The 24667-nt window shown below is 38.7% G+C and overlaps 1 protein-coding gene across 1 annotated transcript in view; it reads left to right on the top strand.

Annotated features, from left to right (window-relative positions):
* Positions 1 to 24667, top strand: part of HSDL2 (hydroxysteroid dehydrogenase like 2) — a 64647-nt gene that overhangs the window by 20216 nt on the left and 19764 nt on the right. The window contains exons 4-8 of the mRNA XM_041762247.1: positions 151 to 265; positions 7673 to 7776; positions 8453 to 8551; positions 19356 to 19550; positions 21477 to 21548. Of these exons, the coding sequence (XP_041618181.1) occupies positions 151 to 265; positions 7673 to 7776; positions 8453 to 8551; positions 19356 to 19550; positions 21477 to 21548 (585 nt within the window). The remainder of the gene's footprint in view (positions 1 to 150; positions 266 to 7672; positions 7777 to 8452; positions 8552 to 19355; positions 19551 to 21476; positions 21549 to 24667) is intronic.

Below are 24667 nucleotides of genomic sequence, written 5' to 3'. Positions count from 1 at the left end.
TGAAAATCATCAGGTCTTGCATTGGTGGGTTAGTCTTATTATCTAAAAGAAGTATTTGCGAACCAGCTTAGAGGTCAACTATATAGAATAAATGTTCTTCTGTTATAAAGTTTAAATTATGTTAACAGGAAATTTATTATTTGAAAACAGGAATTGATATTTTGGTGAATAATGCCAGTGCTATTAGCTTGACCAACACATTGGAAACTCCTACGAAGAGAGTCGATTTGATGATGAATGTCAACACCAGAGGCACCTATCTGACGTAAGTTAGAGTGGTTGGGGAGAACCTTATAGTGTGTTCTCAGAGCACTAGTTGTAAACAGATTTGCACCAGAATAATAATACAGCTTAAAACCTAGTCATTTATGGAGCACCTGGATGGTAAGGTCGGTTAAGTGTCCCGACTCTTAGTTTCCGCTCAGGTCCTGATCTCAGGGTCATGAGATCAAGTATGATGGGCTCTGTGCTCAGCATGGAGACTGCTTCAGACTCTCACTTCTCCCTCTACTCCTCCCTGCTGGGTACGCAAGCTCATGCTCTCACACATACATGCATTCTCTCTTTCAAATAAATAAATATTTAAAAATAAATGAATGAATGAATAAAACCTAGTCAGTTATTATAAAGGACTAAAAGTGCTCCAAATCAGTAAATGGTATTTTATTTTGTTTTTAAGATTTTTAAAAAAATTTATACATTAGAGAGCGAGAGCAGGGAGGGGTTGGGAGAGAGGGAGAAGCAGACTCCCCGCTGAGCAGGGAGCCCATTTTGGGGCTCCATTCCAGGACCCAGGGATTATGACGTAAGCTGAAGGCAGATGCTTAACCAACTGAGCCACTCAGGTGCCCCAGTAAATGGTATTTTAAATAGTTTGATTCAGAGGCACCTAGGTGGCTCAGTGGTTGAGCATCTCTCTGCATTTGGCTCAGGTTGTGATCCCGGGGTCCTGGGATTGAGTCCCACATCAGGCTTCCCATGGGGAGCCTGCTTCTCCCTCTGTCTATGTCTCTGCCTGTCTTTTTGTATCTCTCATGAATAAATAAATAAAATCTTAAAATAAATAAATAGTTTTATTCAGAGCCCTTTTTCTCTATGAATTTAATAAAGCTTATAGCTCAAGCATTTCCAAACATTTGCATGAATCAATATATACATACATAACAACTCTTCTGATTATTCAAATCAGCAGTAGTCTTTCCTTCCTCTGAAAAACACTGGTTGTAGTTATGTAAATAACAGGAACCTCATTATGAATCACATTTTTTTTTTCATTTTTACTATTTTTAATTTTAATTCCTGTATAGTTAACATATAGTATTATGTTAGTTTCAAGTGTTTGTGAATCATATTTTAATGTAACAAAAGGCTAATGCTGTCTTCAGGAATATCAGGAAATAGAGAATACAGAATGAGACCAAATGTAGTCTCAATCTGTTCTGGATTGATCAGACAATCTACTTGTTTTGTTTGTTTGTTTTTTAAGATTTTATTTATTCATGAGAGACAGAGTGAGAGAGGCAGAGGGAGAAGGAGAAGCAGGCTCCCCGCTGAGCAGGGAGCTCCATGCCGGGCTCATCCCAGGACCCCAGAATTGTGACCTGAGCTAAAGACAGATGCTTAACTGACTGAGCCACCCTTATGCCTCCAGACAGCCCACTCTTTTTTGTCCATTTTTAAAATTTTTGTTTTAAGATTTTATTTATTTATTCATAGAGACAGAGAGAGGGAGAGACACAGGCAGAGGGAGAAGCAGGCTCCACGCAGGAAGCCCAACATGGGACTCCATCTTCGGGTCTCCAGGATCACGCTCTGGGCTGAAGATGGCGCTAAACCTCTGAGCCACCTGGGCTGCCCCTTTTTTGTCCATTTTTTATCTGTTTATTTACCCTCGGGTTCTGTCATATTTTTCATGTGGATGTAAGGAAAGATTAGCATAGAACTTGTTTGCTTTGTTTGTATCTTCTATGTATTTGCTTCACATGTATACATAGAATCGGTGGTTAAAGGACCTTGGGCTTTGGAGTTAGACTCCTTTGAGTATGTGTTATCTATGACTTTGTGCAGGTAACTTCTTGCAGATTCTGTTTCCTCATTTGTTAAAATGGGATGATGAAGTAAGTCATAAGGTTGGCCATGAGGATTAAATGTAAAATTTGTTGTTAGTCTGGAAATCTATTTTGTTGGGTCTGCAAAACTGGGCCCTCACAATGTGAAACAATGTGTTTTTACTAGCTCCTTTATTAGTTCAGAATTTTATTAGTTGCCCATATGAAAATGATCAGATTTATACAAAAATCTGGAATTGTGGCTTTCTTGAAATGTTGGAAAACCTGGCTGCAGCACACCCACGTGGCAGCAGTTAGCTGCTATAGCTGAGTGGCAGAGTATCAACTGCCTCATTACAGGCATTAGCATTAATTAGCCTTTTGTTACATTACAGTGTGATTAATAGACACCTGAAGCTGAGGACAGACCATTTTCATCTTCTTGTGTGCTTGTCCTTCTGTTTTTCTTAAAGAGGGAAGTAAAATATTTCTCATACCCATGTGTCTGAAGTGAGAAAATGAGACATATGCCAAGAGGGCCATATGTTCAAGTAAAATGAGGGAGAGCTTACTTCTTTATAGATGTGGGGCATGTTTTTATAAATTCGTTATGTAAAGTATATATCGTTTTTGAATGGAAACCACAGTGAATCAAACCACAGTTAAGAACTATGGCAAACATACAGAAAAGATTGTGGTGAAAAACTTAAGTAGAAAAAGGACTAACACTTCAATAGGATTTGTGTTTATTTTCAAATAAAATAAGCAGTGCCGCTCTGTGATGCAGTCATGTGTTACATGAAGAAACTGTCTGGGCCTCAAAATCTTTTACAGATGGTAACTTTGTGAAAGAATTTTGATTAAATATAAACACTCATTTAGACAAGCATTTAAAAATATAAACCTAACCTAACTGTTGCTCAGCATGTTGAATTAAGGCTTAGAAGGACATGATTTGTGAAAGTTAAATCATTTGAGGTAATTTCGATTTTAAATGATGGAGCCACAGATCTAAATATTCTACTCACCAAGTTTTATTTATTTAAGGTATCGGCAGAATTTTGATGTGATTAAAAACACTTTTAGACTAGTATTCATGACATGAGCATGGAAGTGACTTCTTAAATGTTGAGAAATGTCTTAGGATGTTTAATGTAGGGGATCCCTGGGTGGTGCAGCAGTTTAGCGCCTGCCTTTGGCCCAGGGCGCGATCCTGGAGACCCGGGATCGAATCCCACATCGGGCTCCCGGTGCATGGAGCTTGCTTCTCCCTCTGCCTGTGTCTCTGCCTCTCTCTCTCTCTCTGTGACTATCATAAATAAATTAAAAATAAATAAATAAATAAATAAATAAATAAATAGGATGTTTAATGTAGATTTGTCAAAATTATGGTAACATAACTATAGACAGCGCTCTTGCAATGGTCAGTGTTAACTTTAAGCTCTAATGGTCAGTGTTAGCTTTAAACTTACTAAACTAATGTAGAAATGTTTCACAGAGATGCAGAAATAATTTTGTTCATCATATTGTTCATTGGGAATTGCTCTTGATAAAAAGTTAAAAATGGACTATGTTATGAATTTTAAGGACTAAATGCATTTCTTTGGTTTGAACCACAGTTAAATGCTTTACTGATATGGACTACAAACATGATCATCTGCTCTGTTATAAGATTATGTGGCTATGATATATTGTTGAAGAGATTTTAGTTTTAATTTGAAAGAAATCAACTCTCTTTTTGTCACCCATGAGAGAATTCCCAACTCAATTCCCATACAAAGATTGGATCAAAGACTTAGCTTTTTCAGTTGACATTATGACTAACATAAACACAAATGTCGGATTCTCATTGCTCATTCCTTGTGAAATTCTGTCTTTGGAAAGCCTGTTTGGCAAGAACAACCTGGCCCCTTTCCTGTAACATGATCGTTTTCCAAGAATGAAACTGATGGCTTAAACTACATTTCTGCAGTTGTCAAGTTTGAAGGTTCAGTTCAAAACAAAGCAAAAAAAAACCCCCTGATTTCAAACTATGAGCAAATGAACTAACCTTGTTCAGGTACCTTTCTCAATGAATACTGCTTGTGTAGTTGGAGAATTATAGATGGAACATATAAGCCATAGGGCATTCATATACTAAAAACTAAATATGAGTACATTGAAGTAGCAGGTCTACAAATATCTCTGGAGTAGTTACTCTAAAATTAAAACTCTTTTTAAAAGCAAAAATTCTATTCATTGTTGAAAGCTCCTATATTTAGGAACAGTTTTGTTTTGTTTTTTAATTTTAGGAGTTTTTTTTTTTTAAGATTTTATTTATTCATGAGGGATGCAGAGAGAGAGAGAGAGAGAGAGAGAGGCAGACACAGGCAGAGGGAGAAGCAGTCTCCACACAGGGAGCCCGATGCGGGACTTGATCCCAGGTCTCCAGGATCACACCCTGGGCTGAAGGCGGCGCTAAACCGCTGAGCCATAAGGGCTGCCCCCTGTTGTTGTTGTTGTTGTTTTTTAAGTTTGTTTTTTTTAATTTTATTTATTTATTCATAGAGACACACACACACACAGAGGCAGAGACACTGGCAGAGGGAGAAGCAGGCTCCATGTAGGCAGCCTGACGTGGGACTCGATCCAGGGTCTCCATGATCACGCCCTGGGCTGCAGGCGGCGCTAAACCGCTGCACCACCAGGGCTGCCCCCTGTTGTTGTTTTTAAAGTAGGCTCACACCCAACATAGGGCTTGAACTCATGACCCTGAGATCAAGAGTCACATGCTCTACCAACTGAGACAGCCAGTTACCCTGGAACTAAATATTTTTCCCAGTTAAAGGCATATTGCAATGCCAAAAGAAAGACCTGCTGTTGACCTTTGGATTAAAGAAAAAGTGGCCGGTTTTTTGGTTCTATGTGAAAGTTATAAGGTATTAAAGAGTAAATTGAGGGGCGTTTGCCCTTGGGCCCTGCTCATGCTGTCTCTGAAATAAATAAGTACATACATACATACATACATACATACCTTTAAAAATAAAAGAAAATTGATAAACATTTTGTTTTTATTTGGTGACACCCATATAGTCATGGAGGGAAGCATAGATTGTTTTCTCAGGCAAGCTTGAGGAGTACCGTCAGGGAGAGCATGGGGGAAAGGCCCAAAGAACTACCTTTTGGGAGGTTTCAGCAAGGATCTAGAGCTATTTCCTGATTCCTGGCACCCAGGGCCCTGTGACTTGTGTCACAGGTTTAGAGAAACAGGGTTGGAAGGCAGAGATGAGGTAGAAGGCAAACCCTTAGTTTGTGTTTTTAAGTTTTAATTAAATGCAGAACCTCTAGTGTTATATGTGTTTGTATCATGTTAAATACTTACAGAAATTCAGTAATAAACTTTAATTGTATTTCTGAACAGTTTTTTTTCCTGTACCCAGCTCACTTTATTCATTTACTCAAATGTCCCATAGGCATTTGAGCTTATAACTCTAATTAAGTAAAATAATTATGTAATAGAAATAAGTGCAGTGCCTAGCCCTCAGTAAATTTTCAGTAAGTTTAACTATTTAGCTGAAACTATTAGTATTTAAGTGTGGTGCTAATGGTCTTTAAAATGTAAAATTGGCCATGATGCTATTAAAAATGCAGCTGATTTAGGATTAGTAATGCTGAAGGTCAGGCAGGCAGAGTGCAGGTAGAAAGGTTTTGTCAGATCAAAGGAGAAGCCCATGTTTATAATGTAAATGAAATGAGCTTTTTCCCTGGATGTAAAATGTAGTCATGGTCTTTTTGCCTGGAATAGATTTGATTTTTCCTGTTGAAATTTTGAGGTGCAGCTTCATTGTTTTAATGAATGTCAGCTGTAATAATGTTTGCCTCTCCCCAGCTCACCCCCATGAAAGTGAAACACTTTTGGAAAGAAAAAACAATATATATAAAACCCTTTAGTGATGTTGATTGTATTTCGTTTCTAGACCTGAAAAGACCTTGCAGATGGTAGCAAGAATGTTGTACATTAGTTAATAAAAAAACTGACAGGAGAAGAATCAACTAGTTCAAAGTCCTAGAAATAGGGGATCCCTGGGTGGCGCAGCGGTTTAGTGCCTGCCTTTGGCCCAGGGCGCGATCCTGGAGACCCGGGATCGAGTCCCACATCGGGCTCCCGGTGCATGGAACTTGCTTCTCCCTCTGCCTGTGTCTCTGCCTCTCTCTCTCTCACTGTGTGCCTATCATGAATTAAAAAAAAAAAAAAAAAAAAAAAAGTCCTAGAAATAATTGAATGTGAAATAAAACTAAAAGCTAGTATTTTTTTCCTTTTTTTCTCTTTCTACTTCAAATACTTTAAGGCTATACAAATTTTAAGGTACAATATGCTCTAGTTTAATAACACAGTGTAGTTTAATCATTAATAAATTAAAAATAGGGGATCCCTGGGTGGCTCAGCGGTTTGACGCCTGCCTTTGGCCCAGGGCACGATCCTGGAGTCCCGGGATCTAGTCCCACATCGGGCTCCCGGCATGGAGCCTGCTTCTCCCTCCTCCTGTGTTTCTGCCTCTCTCTCTCTCTATGTCTATGTCTATCATAAATAAATAAATAAAATCTTTAAAATTAATTAATTAATTAATTAAAAATATTGAACCTGAGTTTAAAAAAATTAATTACCTGCTTTTTTGAACAGTTTCTTAAAAAAACATATAAAAGCTAAGTTTTTATATGCAGTATGCCCAAAGGCATACTGTATTGCATATTGGTACAAGTTAAATTTGGGAATGTATTAGGAGTTGTGTTATTAAATTACAGTCCCAGCATAGTAGGAATACCAACCACACCTACTAAGATGAGATAAGCCAGCATATGTAATACTAATAATAGCAGTTTATTTCATGTTTAACATGTGTACTCTTTTAAGTAGTTCCTGTTTACCATCTCATTTTAATCCTTTGGTCAGTCCTACATGGTAGCAGGTATTACCAACATTTACTGATGAGAAAACTGAGAATTAGAATAGAATATATGCTGCCTAAGATCACCCAATGAAGAGGAAGAAAGAGGATTTGAACCCATAGTACTGCCCATGCTGTTGGCAGGGACATTAACTCACTGAAAATTATGAGTGCACATGCACACACGTTTTGTCTCTTGGGAGGAGAATTGGAAAGATGTAGTTGAAAGTAACCTCAGTTGAATTTAAGGCTGATATGCCAAGGATTTGAGTATTTTTATTCATCAGATCATTTTGTCAGGCCATTAAGCAGAATTTCGAAGAATGAAAATTATTGCTTTTCCTACCTTCATTCTAGAAAAGTAAACACAAAAGTACCCTACAGATTCCTGACCACGTTTAGTTGCTTTGTAGAAGTACTTTAAAATATAATTTTAGGGGCACCTGGGTCGCTCAGTTGGTTAAGCATCTGACTTCTGGTTTTGGCTCTGGTCATGATCTTGGAGTTCTGAGATGGAGCCCCTGCATCAGGCTCTGTGCTCAGCAGGGAGTCTACTTGAGATTCTCCCTCTCCCTCTGCCCTTCCACTCATGCACACTCCCTCTCAAATAAAATCTTTGGAAATAAAAATAGAATATAATTTTGAAGTGGGGAAGTTGTTAGAAAGCTATTAACTTGATGTGTTTTCTTTTGCTTTTAGATCTAAAGCATGCATTCCTTATTTGAAAAAGAGTAAAATTGCTCATATCCTCAATCTCAGCCCACCACTGAACCTAAATCCAATGTGGTTCAAACAGCACTGTGGTAGGTGGTATGTTGAGGGGATGATTTGTTTGGTTAATTTGTTTTGTGTTAAATCAGTGTATCTATAATGTAATCCCATTTTTACATAGCATTCAACATTAAATTTTCTGTGCAGAATCAGCACATTGGAAACTAGATTCTTAATCTTTTACCTATAATTTAAAATACTGAGGTTATAACTTACATTCAATAGCATGCACCGATATTAATGGTTAAATTTGGTAAGTTTTGACAAATGAATATACCTGTATAACCAATACCCAAATCAAGTTACGGATTTCCATCATTCCAGAAAGCTCCCTCAAGTCCCAATGGGTGTGTTTTATTGTATTTAACTTATTCTCCAATGAAGTTGGTTAGAAACTATGAAGTACTTTTTCTTTCACCACAAACTAATGATTTGAGGTGAGTATGCATTAAATTGCAAGATTTATAGAGGTGCCTCCTTTAAAATAGTTACATCAGATATTCCTCCTTTGTACATAATTCACTAAAATTTGGACAGGTAATTGGAATAGAAAGCCACAGGGCAAAACCGAAAGTTCTGTTTTGATTAGGTTAAACAAATTTTCAACTTTTTGTTCTTATTTTACTAGCAGTATAGCCATAGAAAGTGGTTATTGATACTCACAAATTAGTTTCTTAATTAAGTACTATTCTTTGTGGTTTCTTTCAGCTTATACCATTGCTAAGTATGGTATGTCTATGTGTGTGCTTGGGATGGCAGAAGAATTTAAGGGTGAAATTGCAGTCAATGCATTATGGCCTAAAACAGGTATGTACTTAAAAAATTCAGTTACTGGATTCTCATTTATTGCCCTTGACACTTTTGAGGTACATCTTGGATAAAGGGGAAATAAGTTAAACAAGTTTTTTAAAAGGTTAAACTTTTTTGAGAGAACGAGCTTGTGGGGGCATGTACACAAGAGCATGAATGCCTGCATGAGTGTGGTGGGGAGACGGGGGCAGAAGGAGAGGAAGAGAGAATCTTAAGCAGGCTCCTTGCCCAGCAGGGAGCCTGACTTGGGGCTAAATCTCACAACCCTGAGATCATGACCTGGGCAAAATCAAGAACTAGACACTCAACTGACTGTACCACCCAGGTGCCCCCGAAACTCTCTTTTTAAAACTTAGAAGTTGGAGGAGGGTGAAATATGGAAGTAATTGAATTCTGAAGGGCTAATACAAGCATAAGAAAATAGGGGAAGGAAAAGTATTCTAATAATTTTTAAAGTCTCATCTTGGGGCAACCACAATTCTAGATGGTATGTTTTTTTAAAAATTATATTTTCTGTTGGTGGCTAGGGTATAGAAGTGCTTTTGGATATTAAAGTTATAGACAACTACTATACTTACCTATTTGTTTTATTTTAAATTAAGTTTTTTTATTCCAGTATAGTTAACATTTATTACATTAGTTTCAGGTGTTCACTTTAGTAACTAAACAATTCTCTACAGTACTCAGTGCTCATCAAAATAAGTGTACTCTTGGGGCACCTGTGTGGCTCAGTCGGCAAAGCATCTGCCTTCTGCTCAGGTCATGATCCTGGAGTCCTGGGATCAAGTCCCAAGTCCCCCTGAGCAGGGAGCCAGCTTCTCCTTCTTCTCCCCCACTTGTGCTCCCTGTCACTATCTCTGTCTCTCTCAAATAAATAAAATCTTTTTAAAAATTAGATTCATGTACTTTTAATCTGCTTCACTTTTCACCCATCCCATTACCAAGATCTCCCTTTATTAACAATCAGTTTGTTCTGTATACTTGAAAGTCTGTTTCTTGGGCACTTGGGTGCCTCAGATGGTTAAGCATCTGCCTTGGGCTCAGGTCATGAGCCCAGGGTCCTGGGACCAAGCTCCACATCGAGCTCCCTGCTCAGTGGGGAGTCTGCTTCTCCCTCTCCCTCTCTCTTGTGTTCTGTCAAATAAATAAATAAAATTGGGATGCCTGGGTGGCTCAGCGGTTGGGCATCTGCCTTCAGCTCAGGGCGTGATCCTGGGATGCCTGGATCAAGTCCTACATGGGGCTCCTTGCACGGAGCCTGCTTCTCTCTCTGCCTATTCTCTGCCTCTCTCTGTGTATCTTTTATGAGTAAATAAATAAAATTTTTTTAAAAATCTTTTTTTTTTTTAAAGAGTGTTTCTTGGTTTGTCTCTTTTTCCCCCATGTTTTACTCATTTGTTTTCTTTAATTCCACTTGAGTGAAATGATATGGTATTTGTCTTTATTTGACTGACTTATTTCACTTAGCATTATATTCTCCAGCTCCATCCATGTGATCAGATATTTTTTCTGCAGTTGGTTATTCAAATCAGGATATAAACAAGTTTAACACAGTACGTCTGTTTGGTATGTTTTTTCACTTATAGTAGTTACACTTTTAATTTTTTTTCCTTGCCACTGATTTCTTGAAAAACCAGGTCATTTATAGAATTTCCAACATTCTGGTTTTCCAGATCTCTTCCCTCTTGTGTCTTTTAACATGTTTCTTTATTGTTTAAGGATGTTTATGTTGTTTATTCCTATTTTTTCTTCTGGAATATTGTTTATTCATTTGTTGCTCAACAGATATTTATTGGACAGTTACCATGTGGCAGACATTGTGCAGGGCATTGTGGATACTTTTTTAGCCTTTTCAACAAATAGATGACTAGGTTGGTAAGAGTTGACCATGAAACCCATTTATTTATTTATTTATTTATTTTTAATTTTTATTTATTTATGATAGTCACAGAGAGAGAGAGAGGCAGAGACACAGGCAGAGGGAGAAGCAGGTTCCATGCACCGGGAGCCTGACGCGGGATTCAATCCCGTGTCTACCAGGATCGCGCCCTGGGCCAAAGGCAGGTGCCAAACCGCTGCGCCACCCAGGGATCCCATGAAACCCATTTAATCCAGCATTTTATAGTGTTAGGGGTACTCTTGAACTGAGTTGTGACATATAACAGTGTGAAACTAACCCAGAGTTCTACTTTAGGGACATTTGAGGGATTTCTTTTATCTTATTCCCATCTGCTGTCTGCGGGGTGAAGGGGTTTCGTCAGCTTCAAACAGAAGTGAAAGGGCCAATGACCTGTAGTATTGATGGCAGGGAAATGAGGGGCTGTGGGTGAGAATGTATGGAGCATGGGGGCGTGTTGCTAATGTAACTTTTAGGAGAATATAGCTGTTGCAACCACCTCTGTAGTCCCCACTTTTCTTCTAAGGGCTCCAATAATCAATTTTTTTTTAAAGATTTTATTTATTCATGAGAGACACAGAGAGAGAGGCAGAGAGACAGGCAGAGGAAGAAGCAGGCTCCATACAGGGAGCCTGATGTGGAACTCGATCCTGGGACTCCAGAATCACGCCCTGGGCCGAAGGCAGGCGCTTAACCATTGAGCCACTCCCCTCCAAGAATTGATCCCCTCCAAGAATAAATTTTTAAAAATTGTTTTCTTCTGCTATTTGAGATTTCTTTCTTCCCTGGCCCACTGTGGAATTAGAACCATGTTTTATTGCTTTTTCATTTCCTTTATGTTTCCATGGTAGACACAGTTCTTTAAAGATTTTCTGGAGTGATAATCTTTGCAGTGGGGCAAAAGGTGAAAGTGAAAAAGTGCTTCTATGCTGTTTTCCAAAGTACACGTCAAGACTCATTGGCGAGTCATGAAATCAATTTTGTGGATTGTGAAATTGAGTTAGAAGGTAGCAGCCAGAATTTTGTTGTTTTATTTCTAATGGAATAAGATAGAAAATATCAGGGGGCATTGCTGATAGAATTGTTTCATATACAAACGAACATATATGTATTTGTGAGTGTTTATGTAGGTATTATGTACTCTTAGTAATATTGGTAAAAAGTATTACTGATTATGGATCACAGTTAAAAACTTTAAAAAGCTCACGCTTTACTGTGCTGTTCTTCTTCAACTTACTTTGCTTCTCTCCCTTCTCAGCCTCCTCCTCCTCCCACTGCAGACTTCGCTGTTGTCGGTAGTGAGACTCAGGCAGGCAGTTAGAAAGGGAGGTCTCCCAGATACAAAGTCCTAACAGTATTTTCCCATTTTTTTGTACCTCTGTTATGTTACTTGTTGTTTCTGTTCATTCATCTTCCAAACATCTTTATATGCCAGGCACAGTTCTCTGCACTATTTACTCATTGTGCTTCCAAGGGTAATTTATTGTCTACCTGAGTATAAGATATTAAGGGGTACTAACATGAATGAAAGTTTACTATTTAGAGTGGTTACCGTCATCTGCACTTAGTCTTTCCCTCCTCAGCTCTACTCCCCTAACCTTTTGGTCTTTGGGATCCTGGGTTAACAAAGTTAGAAACAGCCTAGTCTGACTCTTAAGAATTTTAGATTTTATTCATACAACAGGTAATTATTAGACACCTATTATGTGCCAGGCTCTGTTCTAGTTGTTTAATATACATCAGAGAACAAAACAGACAAGCTGTATCCTTTTGGAACTTAGAGTTTAATTGGGAGAGATACAATAGATGGTTAACATAATAGTAAAGTATGTAGACAGTGGTAATCTAATAGGAAAAAAATGGAACAAAGTAAGGGGAATTGGGAGTCTCAGGTACTGGAAGGACAGATTGCAGGGGGTTTTTTTTTGTATTTTTTTTTTTTTAAGATTTTATTTATTTATTCATGAGCGAGGGAAAGAGAGGCAGAGACACAGGCAGAGGGAGAAGCAGGCTTCATGCAGGGAGCCCGACGTGGAACTCGATCCTGGGTCTCCAGGATCAGGCCCTGGGCTGAAGGCGGTGCTAAACCACTGAGCCACCCTGGCTGCCCTGCTGCTGATAGTTCTTATAAGATGGGGACTGACCCCTGGATTTAATAGTCTGTATATCTCCCTCACATAACTTAACAACATTTGTAATTAAACTATTGATTTTATAACTTAGTTCAATGTCTTTCTTGCTAGAATATTTTCTTGAAGGCAGAGACAGTATCTGCTTTGTTCACTTTATTATAGTCACTGTAAACATTCAGTAACTATTTGATGAATTCGTGAATGTACAGTAAAATTACCTCCTGCCTAGCTCCAAAATAGACCTTTTGAGCAGAACATTGCATGAAAGGGAATGTGGAGGACACTACCAGCATTGACATGAGAAATCAGCTCACTGCCAGCATCTTTGCTTTAGCTCTGAGATAATCATTTTAGAAGTTTTACTATACATCTTGGAACCATTGATATTACTTGGGGCCTAGACTTAATGGCATTGTAAATTGAATTTACAGTCCTATTCCTTGAAATACATGACATTATGAATTATGTACAGGATACTTTTGAAAGAGCAAGAGAGGACACCTGGGTGCCTCAGCGGTTGAGCATCTGCCTTCGGCTTAGGGTGTGATCTCGGGATCTGGGATTTAGTCCCACATCAGGCTCCCCACAGGGAGCCTGCTTCTCCCTCTGCCTATGTCTCTGCCTCTCTCTGTCTCTCATGAATAAATAAATAAATCTTAAAAAAAAATAAATAAAAGAACAAGAGGGCCATGTAGTTGTGGTTAAAGGTTATGAAAGAAGATTTTCTGATAAAGGTAAACAATTGAAAATGAAGGAGATTTTGTAATCAGCAAGAATTGGACAAGGTGTTCCTGGTAGGGGGTGCAACAAAGGCCATGGTATGAGAAAATACTGTGGTGGAACTGTCAAGGAATTTGATACTGGTGTATGTATGTATGTATGATAGATGGGCTGTGGGTTTTTTCCCACTGAACTTGAGCAGTTGTCTGGAATGTTGGGTAGGTGTGAGGTTGAGGGGTGCTGGCTGGGCAGGGGGTGCTGAATGAGCTAAGCCCCAGGTCTTGATTGCCAAGTTTAGGAGCTTGAATTTTACCTTGTATTCAGGACAGAGCCACTTCAGAATTTTAGAAGCAGGAGAGCAGAGGAAAAATGGAGTGATAGGGTTGCTGATGAGTTTAAGGAGTTTAATTTGGGGCAGCCTGGGTGGCTCAGCTTAGTGTCACCTTCAGCCCAGGGTGTGATCCTGGAGACCCGGGATCGAGTCTCATGTTGGGCTCCCTTGCATGGAGCCTGCTTCTCCCTCTGCCTGTGTCTCTGCCTCTCTCTCTGTGTCTCTCATGAATAAATAAATAAAATCTTTTTTAAAAAAAGTTTAATTTGGCATCTAAATGGATGGTTTAGAAGATCATAGAGGAGGCAGAAATGCTAGCTAGGATATTGAGTTATTCATGACTGAGACAATGAAAATGGATTTGAGAGGGTGTCCAGGCCTCAGGCTGTTTGTGAGACCTCTATTTAAAAAAGCATGTTTTCTCTTCCAAGGCTGTGTAGAGCAGTCCTCTCTATGCTTACTGGGACCAGAAATAATCTCCCAACATTATTCCCTTCATGGAAAAGGAGATTTATTGCACTTAATGGAATGGACACAGTGTAACCTCTGAAAACTATAATCAGAACAGTGCCCTAGTCCACTCTTTGTCCTTTCTGGCTTCATGTTCCTTCTGTTCACTGGCCACATTTTCCCTTCTGAATTTAGAACTTCTCACCCCATTGAATTCAACACATCCAGAGGAGTCGGAGAACAGGCCTTAGTAGTTTAATAACAGGAGGCTCTCAAGCCCCAGCTAGGTCAGCTTAAGAAGTATAAAAGTATAACTTTTAGGAGTTTTGGGACGCCTGGGTGGCTCAGCAGTTGAGCATCTGCCTTCGGCTCAGGGCGTGATCCTGGAATTCTGGGATCCAGTCCCACATCGGGCTCCATTTGGGGAGCCTGCTTCTCCCTCTGCCTATGTCTCTGTCTTCTCTCTGTGTCTCTTAGAGATTTTTTAAGTCTTTTTAAAAAAGTATTACTTGTTCTTTTTACAAGACTGACTTCATAGTTTGTGTCAAAATGGAGGGTGAGGTGGGGAGAAGGGAAGTGGGCTGCTATTCAAAATGCCTGCTGCCTCTTACCTCTTGAGTGGTCAGAATGAGTGTGACAGAAGAGGAAAGTATACTTTGAAATAGACCTCACATGGGCTAGGGTGAGGAGCCAGGGAATCCAGCTGTTGATCACAGAACTGACAGCAGAGAGGAAGATTAAGAGAAGTATCAGAGGAATCCCTGGGTGGCTCAGCGGTTTGGCGCCTGCCTTTGGCCCGGGGAGCGATCCTGAGGTCCCGGGATCGAGTCCTGAGTTGGGCTCCCGGCATGGAGCCTGCTTCTCCCTCTGCCTGTGTCTCTGCCTCCCTCTCTCTCTCTCTGTGCCTATCATGAATAAATAAATAAATCTTAAAAAAAAAAAAAGTATCAGAACAGCTGCAGTCCTCTGTCACCTGGACCGCATTATAAATAGACGTGGGAACTCAGCTAACCAGGGAGGTCAGGACAATAAGATAATAGCTGGCCTCCATGGTGCTGGAAATCAAAACTAGTTTCCTGGTTTTTTAAGGGACTTGGTTACCAACTTGTTTAAATAGCAGTTTATATATATTTCATTGATCCTGAGATGCCCATGTTTTCACATTTTTACATCTTTGATAGCAGGATGCTCTTACTATTAATGACGTACTGTAGTTTAATTGCAGGTGTTCTTTTTTCTTAGCGGTACACTTTATGATCAATGATATCTTTGGTTCAGGAGTACACAAAGAATATGTGTATGCCTTTGGGGGCTGGCAGGTGTTAAAGAGGTGAGACAAACTCTCTTTCCAGTGGAGGAGTCAAAGGCAATGCTCATGTTTTAAGTCTGCTATGCTCTCTCTATGTTTATGTGAAAGAACATCTTTGGTCAATATTTTTTTTAAGGTTTTATTTATTTATTTGAGAAGAGATGGAGCATGAGGAGAGGCAGAAGAAGAAGGAGAAGCAGACTTCTTGTTGAGCAGGAAGCCTGATGCAGGGCTCTATCCCAGGACCCTGGGATCATGACCTGAGCCAAAGGCAGACGCTTAACCAACTGAGCCACTCAGGTGCCTCTCTTTGGTTGATATTAAGGCTGTTGTTACTCTGTGCTTTGAGCAGCTTGCAATCAGGAGAATCAATTGAAACTATTAGATACTTCTCCAATTATTTCTTAATAATAATTAAGTTCTAGGGTCATCTTTAGGATTCTTGTGATCCAAGGCATAACAGGTTTCATGAAAATTTTTGCTTATTTTCTTTTCAGAAATTTCATTTGATGTATCCCACTGAGAACTTGCTTCTGTTACCAGTTTTATAACTTATTAGGGCAGCCTACGACATTGCAAAATGTTTCTTGAAAATAACTCTGGCTTATTTCCTGATTTTTGAGCATCTCTGCCTTCTTTGGTATCTTCTGTAGAAAGATTACTGAAGTAAAGATAGGTTGTTTGGGAAAATCATTCATTGTTCTTAAGTTGTGTACATATTTGTACACATGAATATGCAGGACACATGTATACATCCATGACATATTCTTAATTTAGAGTTTCTAAGAATTCTTATTCATATGGTCTACACTGAGATTAAAGTGTAAGCATATGCATACAGTTATAAGGTACACTATATTGACATTTTTTAAAGTTTATTTATTTTAAGTAACCTCTACATCCAGTGTGGGGCTTAAACTCATGGCCCAGAGCCCAAGAGTCCCATGCTATCCTGGCCAGGCACTTATATTGATTTTTTTTTTATTGAAATATTTTTAGAAAAATTCTACAGTTAGGGTGCCTGGGTGACTCGGTTGGTTACATGTCTGACTCTTTTTTTTTTTTTTTTAATTTTTTAAAATTTTTTTTACTTATTTATGATAGTCACACAGGGAGAGAGAGAGAGAGAGAGAGGCAGAGACATAGGCAGAGGGAGAAGCAGGCTCCATGCACCGGGAGCCCAACGTGGGACTCGATCCCAGGTCTCCAGGATCGCGCCCTGGGCCAAAGGCAGGCGCCAAACTGCTGTGCCACCCAGGGATCCCACGTGTCTGACTCTTGATTTCAGCTTGGGTCATGATCTCATGGTCTGGAGATCAGACCCTGTGTTGGGCTCTGCATTCAGCATGGAGCCTCCTTGGGATTCTCTCTTCCTCCTTCCATCCTTCCCCACTGCCTGCATGCTCATTTCTTCGTGGTCTCTCAAAAAGAAAAAAAAAAATTCTGCAGTTTATGGGAGTGAGATAACTGAAGTCTAAGAATGTTGGTTAATATTGATCATATGACCCTTTAGATTCATGGTGGTTAAGATCCTGGCTCTGAAGTCAAGCTGTTAGGTGTTTGAATTTTAGCTCCTGTAACCTTGGACAGGTTACTTAACTCCTCTGTGTGAGTGCTCTCCTCTGTAAAACAGGAATAATAACAGTACCTACCTCATAGAATTCATTCGGATAACTAATGTAGCATATGTAGCAGCATGCCTAGCATAAGATGCACTTGATAAATATTAGCAGCCATTTTTTATTGATAAAGTATCACATCAAGAGCAAGACCAGAGCTCTTGAACTATTGGTTAAATAAAAAATTTCTTCCTAGTAAAGGAACTATAGTTAAAAGGTAGGGACATATTTTCTAACTCGGTGCTTTTAGGATATTCCCCAAGTTAATTGTGCTGTCTTTGAAGTAGGGATGTGTGCTAGAATGTGATCACCATGAAGGTATCTGTTTTGTCTGTTCTATCAACTCATTTGTCCCCAATCCCTGCAATAGTGCCTGACTCCATCACTATATGTTGAATAAATGAAAGGAGATCAGTGGCTATTAAAGCTATAAACTTCATCTTGTGGACTGAATTATGTAAATTATTCCATTACGTAATGATTTAAAATGATGGTTTAACAGTGGTATGGAGAGAACTTTTAAATTACTAGAAACTGGGGGCTCCTGAGTGGCTCAGTGGTTGAACATTTGCCTTGGGCTCGGGGCGTGATCCCAGGGTCCTGGAATCAAGTCCCACATCAGGCTTCCCTGTAGGGAGCCTGCTTCTCCCTCTGCCTATGTCTCTGCCTCTTTCTCTATCTCTCATGAGCAAATAAAATCTTTAAAAAATTACTAGAAACTGAAACCTAAGGTACATTTAAACAAGCTGATTTCATTGTTCGAAATATAAGCTAAAATATATTTAAGTAAATTGAGATAAGTTACTGTTCACAATTTTGAGTATGTATAATTAATAGTGTGCTATGAAGGGTAGAATTTCAAGTTACCTCATAAAAAAACATAGAATTTAAAAATTGCACCTAAAACAAGGGGGCACGTCGGTGGCTCAGTTGGTTAAGTAGAGTCTGCCTTCAACGTAGGTCATGATTGCTGGGTCCTAGGATCACGTACTACATTAGGCTCCTTGCTCAGCAGGAAGTCTGCTTCTCCCTCTGCCCCTCCCACTCCCCCCTGCACATGCTTACTCGCTCTCTCAAATAAATAAAATCTTTTAAAAAAATTATATGCACCTAAAACAGTAAATATTATATGCACATATTAATAGTAATTATCTCTGAGTAGGGGATTATAGATAATTTTTAAATACTTCCTTTGCTTCTCGTTATTTTCTGGTATTTCCTGTATTAAAGTAGTACCTGATGGGCAGCCCTGGTGGCGCAGTGGTTTAGCGCAGTGGTTTAGCGCCGTGGTTTAGCGCCGCCTTCAGCCCAGGGCATGATCCTGGAGACCGTCCCACATCGGGCTCCCTGCATGGAGCCTGCTTCTCCCTCTGCGTGTGTCTCTGCCTCTCTCTCTCTCTGTGTCTCTATGATAGATAGATAGATAGATAGATAGATAAATAAATAAAAATAAAATAAAATAAAATAAAATAAAAAAATAAAATAGTACCTGAGCTTAAAAGGGACCACAAAAAAAATCCAGCTAGTATTTATTGAGTGCTTATGATACATTTGTCATTGCTTTAGCCACTAGGCATACAGTGATGAACAAGAAAAACAAAGACTCTATATTCTTTTTTTAAATAATTTTTTAGTTTTTAATTTAAAAAAATTTTTAAAGATATTATTTGAGAGAGAATGTGAGAGAGAACACAAATAAGGAGGAGGGGCAGAGGGAGAGGCAGAAGCAGAAGTAGACTTCCTGATGAGCAGGGAGCCTGACTCAGGGCTCGATCTCAGGAACCAGGGAGCATGACCTGAGCTGAAGGCAGACACTTAACTGACTGAGCCACCCAGGTGCCCCTAGAAAAAAAAATTTTTTTATTAGTTTTTTATTTAAATCAAAGCCTCTATATTCTAATAGAGGGGTGAGACAGTAAACTTAGGAAATGAGCTCTATATTTAGAGACAGGAAACCGAGGCCCATAGAGGTTCGAGTGACTTGCCAAAAACCACAACATAGTTGGCCTAACAGTCCTGCTCACCTGACTGACTTCTCGGTGCTTTTTCTGTTATACCTTCTTGGTTTTCTTAACATTCAAGAATCAAATGCAAATTCTAGAGCATTCTAAATCTGAAGTCTAATTGAATTTTGCTGTGAGTCTCACAAAGGCGTTTTGTTTTATGAGGTAGTGTTGTGTAGAGTAAGGATTGTGTGTTTTCTACCCACTTCTGTCAGCAGAAAATCCCTTAAGCTCTCTGGACCTTGTTTTCATCACCTGTGAAATAAAGAGATCAGCTGTCTTGTTACTTCTACAGTCCTGTTATTTGATTTGGAGTTCTGTATGTGTGTTCTCTCTGCAGCCATCCACACCGCTGCTATGGATATGCTGGGAGGATCTGGTATTGAAAGCCAGTGTAGAAAAGTTGATATCATTGCCGATGCTGCCTATTCCATTTTTAAAAAGCCAAAAAGTTTTACTGGAAACTTTATTATTGATGAAAATATCTTAAGAGAAGAAGGAATAAAAAATTTTGACATCTATGCAATTAAACCAGGTAATGCTTACAGTTTCTAAAAGTAGTGATGTATTTTTCTACATTGCCTTCAAGAAACACTTACCTGTTTTGTATGCACGTTTGTGTGATTACAAAACTACTATGTTCTTTTAAAAGCCAACCTCCTAATGAAGAGGAAGACCATACTAACTTCAAAAAGAAAGGAAAAATAGAAGTGAATTGAGAGCTTTTTAAGTGATGTACAGATACAGAAGGCACATCAGCTAATAGCCATTTCCAGATCTTGAAACTGAAACTGAAAATTGGTTTTTAACGTTGGTCTTAAAATCACAAAGTAAAGACTTTATTCAAAGATGTGGTAATAGGTGATACGAGAGTGAGTCTCCTATGAAAACTTTTTAGGAATATGGACTCTTTCAAATATTTTTCTCTTAAGGGCAGTCTCTTAAGAGCAGCTAGCTTACTGGATGGTGAGATGAGTGAACAGTCTGCCCTTTGTACAGTCTGCCCTATGATTTGAGAAGTTCTCAGTAGGCCCCCTTGTTCAAAAATCATTCTTCCTCTCTGAAATTGAAGGTGATGATGGTGATAATGAGATCTTTATGTATAAAACATAATCTGTATTAAATGAGACAATATAGCTGTGAGAGATATTTATTTGTGCTGAAGTGTATTTTAAATATTATTCATTAGGTTGCACTTCCACATGTGTGTATTTGTGTCCCCCCCGTCTGTCTCTTCAGTTTAACTGAATTAGATTAAATAGCTTTTTATGGTTTTACAAAGCAGTTGTGTGGGGTTTTGTTTTGTTTTTACATTTTATTTATTCACAAGAGACACAGAGAGGCAGAGACATAAGTGGTGGGAGAAGCAGGTTCCCTGCGGGGAGCCTGATGTGGGGACTTAATCCCAGGACCCGGGGATCATGACCTGAGCCAAAGGCAGACAGTCAACCACTGAGCCACCCAGGTGTCCCACAGAGCAATTTAATATATTTGCCCTTCACAGCAATCCTGTGAGGGAAGCAGTATTATTAGGGATTAAGAGCATAGAGTTTGAGAGAAGACGACCTAGGTTCAGATTCTAGTTCAGCTGCTCACTAGCTGTGTGACTTCAGGCATGTCACCCACTTACTCTGAGCTTCACTTTCCTTATTCGTCAAGTTAAGGGAATAACAACTTCCACGCAGGATGTTTGTAAGAAAAAAATGCAGTAATGTGTATAATGTGCTTGGCACAGTGCCTGGCATATGATACAATCACAGTATCCAGCAGTTAATATTTACGGTAGAAAAACAGGCCCAAAGAAATTAATCTTTGCCTTGGAGCAGTCGTCTAATAAGGGACAGAACTTAAACCAGATCCAGGTCTTCTGGGTCCTGGTACAATGTAATTATTACTTTAGGTTTTAAAAACACAGTGTCATTGTGCACAAAGTCTTAAATTTAAGATTAAAAATCTTATCAAGTGTTGAGAACTTAAGATGGGTATTTTGATAAATGTTAGGATATAACAAAGACCAGTGCATTCCTGCAGTTTTTTTAATATTCTGAGAGGGACAGAGATGGGAAACAAGTCCTTCTCAATGAGGAACCCCCTTCTCCCAGGGGGCCAGGTGAGTCCGGGGCACTCTGGAGAGATGTAGGGCAGAAGGGTTGGATAGAATGGATGGTGAGAAGGGGGCACAGCCTCCTGGGAGAGCAGCTGTGAAGCACAACATAATTTGGTTGGATCTTAGAGATGAAATTTGCCATAGTAAAGGAGAATAACTTGGTTATGGGAAAAGTATTTTAGCTTTGTGAATGTCAAGTGGTTTGACGGTTCTCATGGGAGTCTTTTCCATTGCACTAGGATGATCATTACAATAAAAACATACAATGTTCACTAAACAGGTGTTAAAATCTTAATATATTAGAGTTGTCATAGTAACCTGATTTTTTTTTTTTTTTTTTGGGTCAATTTCCAGGCCATCCCTTGTTACCAGATTTCTTCTTAGATGAACACCCGGATATAATTACCAAGAAAGTGGAATCACGTGGTAGGTATAGACCATATTTTATGTAGGAAAATAAAGATGCTAACTATTTTATTTCTTTCAGAATATTTTTATTTTATTTTATTTATGTATTCATAGAAAGAGAGAGAGGCAGAGACACAGGCAGAGGGAGAAGCAGGCTCCATGCAGGGAGCCTGATGTGGGATTCGATCCTGGGTCTCCAGGATCATGCCCTGGACTGAAGGCGGCGCTAAACCACTGAGCCACCTGGGCTGCCCATCTTTCAGAATATTAAATTGGACATTCTTGCCTTATGCTTTTAAGCTATTTTGTAGTTTAAACTAGACAAGTAATATATGGTCTTTGTTAATTCAAGCAAAGATTATCTTTTCCTTCTACGAGTAAGAAGTTCTTAATACATTCTTTTCATTTGTTTTTTTTTAAAAAGTCTAAAAAGAAAACAAACCCTTTTAAAGGCTTTAGTTCTTTTTCTTGGCACTGTCTTTAGGTATTTCATGTTGATGTGTTATTTTATTTTGAAGAAAAATGTGTCGATGAGAGTACACCAAATATTCTCAGAGTTCATGCTGTATGGAAGAAATTAACTTCAGAGGAGGTTTTGGTTTTACCTTATTTTGTTTTTGTAATTTAGGAACAATAGCTTCCTTTGATTGGTCCAGAGTTTACATTTTAGTCCTTGTGTTCTGACTTTATGCCACTAGCTTACTGAAAGATGTCAGAAGACACACTTTAACAAATAGCCATGAGAAGAAGTTCTCTCATGGTTTATTAACAAGAATCGCTTCTCCTGGGCTCTTACCTTATTTTTATCTTATAGACACAGTGACTCTCCTAAGTGATCACAGATTCTTTAGATGGCTACAAAGAAATTTAAGAACAAATTTCCTGTATACTTCCGTAGCAAATTTATAGAACCTTATACCACAGTGCATTTCAGTGCCAACCTTTTTTCTGGCTTCCTCTTTTCTATCTTTTTCTTTTCTTTGTCCAAATTTTTGGAGATAGTTTAAAAAACTACTTATAAATGGCAACTTTGGGGATCCCTGGGTGGCTCAATGGTTTGGCACCTGCCTTCGGCCCGGGGCATTATCCTGGAGTCCCGGGAACAAGTCCCACATTGGCTCCCTGCATGGAGCCTGCTTCTCCCTCTGCCTATGTCTCTGCTTCTCTCTTTGTCTTTCATGAAGAAATAAAAATCTTTTTTTTTAAAGGCAACTTTTCTATCATAAAAAACTTGAAAAATATACAGCTTATGAAAGTCTAAAAGAGTCTAGACTTCAGGGTAGGTAGGCAAGAGCAAAATGCTGTTTTTTTTTGTTTTGTTTTGTTTTGTTTATCACCCTGATAATGGATTTGCACTCATTTAGATTCCAAATTTAAATTAATAAGAACTACTTATTGATCACATATATTCATTTTGTTTTTCAACATATTTATTGAGCACTACTATGTTTCAAACACTATGCTAAATCCTTTGCATTTACTATCTCATTGAACACTTATGAGCCTACAAGGCAAGTATTATTATCTTCGTTTTACATCCGAAATCATGCATGTGGCAGAACCAGGATTTAATTTGTAGTTTCTGATTGCAAAGCCCATAGCCATAAACAGTAAACTTAAATTGCTTTTCTAACTCCCAAATACTTAATGTCCTTTAAATTAGCATATTTCCCTGCAGTAATCCAATTTATTAATTTATGATGAGGAGTTGCCATCTCATGGACTAAATGCGTAGTTGGTATAATCAGCCCATTCTCTCCCTTGGGTCATAATGACATAGGGAACAGAATTGTAATCAGAAGGTTGTTTCATGACTGTAGAATCAGAATGAGAGAGGTTAGATAAGTAAAGTATAAGATACACTTCTCTTGAAATTTGATGTTTGTTAGCATCAAATTTTGATAGAAGCAATTTTGCCTGTGGAATCAGAATATATCAGGTGTATTGACTGCATTCCATATATCCATCTCCGCATGAGGGATGCCCTCATCCTTGAGGTCACAATACTCCCATTCCCTTGGCTAAAGCTTCTCTTCCCCATATGCTGCTGGACAGAGCATTTGCTGCTGTAGCTCTTTTCTCTATTCTTCCTTGTTCATGCAATTCTATTCAATAGTTTTTTAGGTACATTAATATATTCACATAGGTAATCATCCAGTATATCTGGCCTGAAATCTAACATCTCTTTCAGGTGATGTTTTTTTTTTAGTCCATATCCACATCCACTGTATGTTGACTTCACACTTTCTCTTTCATTGTGTAATCCCTCCGTCATCAACTGGGGGAATGGCTCACCTTTTAGGTTAATAATCCTATTAACATTTGATTGTACCTTTTCTGGTTATTTGTGCTGTGTATGTTTGTTTTATATATAATGTATTTGTAGCTTATGAAGTATATTGTAAACTATGCACATAATTTTAAATGTGTGTCTTTTCTCATATTAAAGACAGTACTTCTTCATTGATCTCCCCTCCTCCCTGCTCCACCTCATTGCAACACAGGGAGCCCAGGGAGCCCCGTTTGTTCAGTTTATTGTTGGCTTTTCTTTGTAGTTTTAACTGCTTCTGTTCCAGTTATTTTGGATTCTCCCCAGAAACACTTACTCTTAGCGTAGCTGTCCTTCTCCTTTCCCTTGTATTTGTCACCACCTTTTATTATTTCTATCTTATTGTTCTTTCCTTCTGCATCCTGGGAGACCTTTCTAAGTTTGTACTGTATATCGCTGATAAGACTTTTGACGGGGTGCCTGCCTGGCTCATTGAGTAAAACGTACAACTCTTGATCTTGATGTTATGAATTGAAGCCCACGTTGGGTGTGGAGTCTACATTGAAAAAAAAAAAGATCTTTGACACTTTTCATCTCTTCCCTATGGCCTATAGTGTTTCTTTTATTTTTGCTGTCGTACTTTTTGTTTCTCATGTGCTCTGTTTCCTTTTTCATTTTTTTCTATTATCTTTTCATCCCAGCCAGTTATATATGACTTTGTGCCCCTGTCTCATAGAGTTTTCATGTGGAGGAATCCTTGTGGATTTCATAGTGAATTATTTTTATAGATGGATTTTTTTTTTCTCTTCAATGGTACACTGTTTTTCATAGGCATCAGGTTACTCCCCCCACCCCGCCCCGTTAAATC

Source organism: Vulpes lagopus, chromosome 7, assembly GCF_018345385.1.
Source record: "Vulpes lagopus strain Blue_001 chromosome 7, ASM1834538v1, whole genome shotgun sequence".
NCBI classification, from domain to species: Eukaryota; Metazoa; Chordata; class Mammalia; order Carnivora; family Canidae; genus Vulpes; species Vulpes lagopus.
This window is presented reverse-complemented; position numbering and strand designations above follow the sequence as displayed.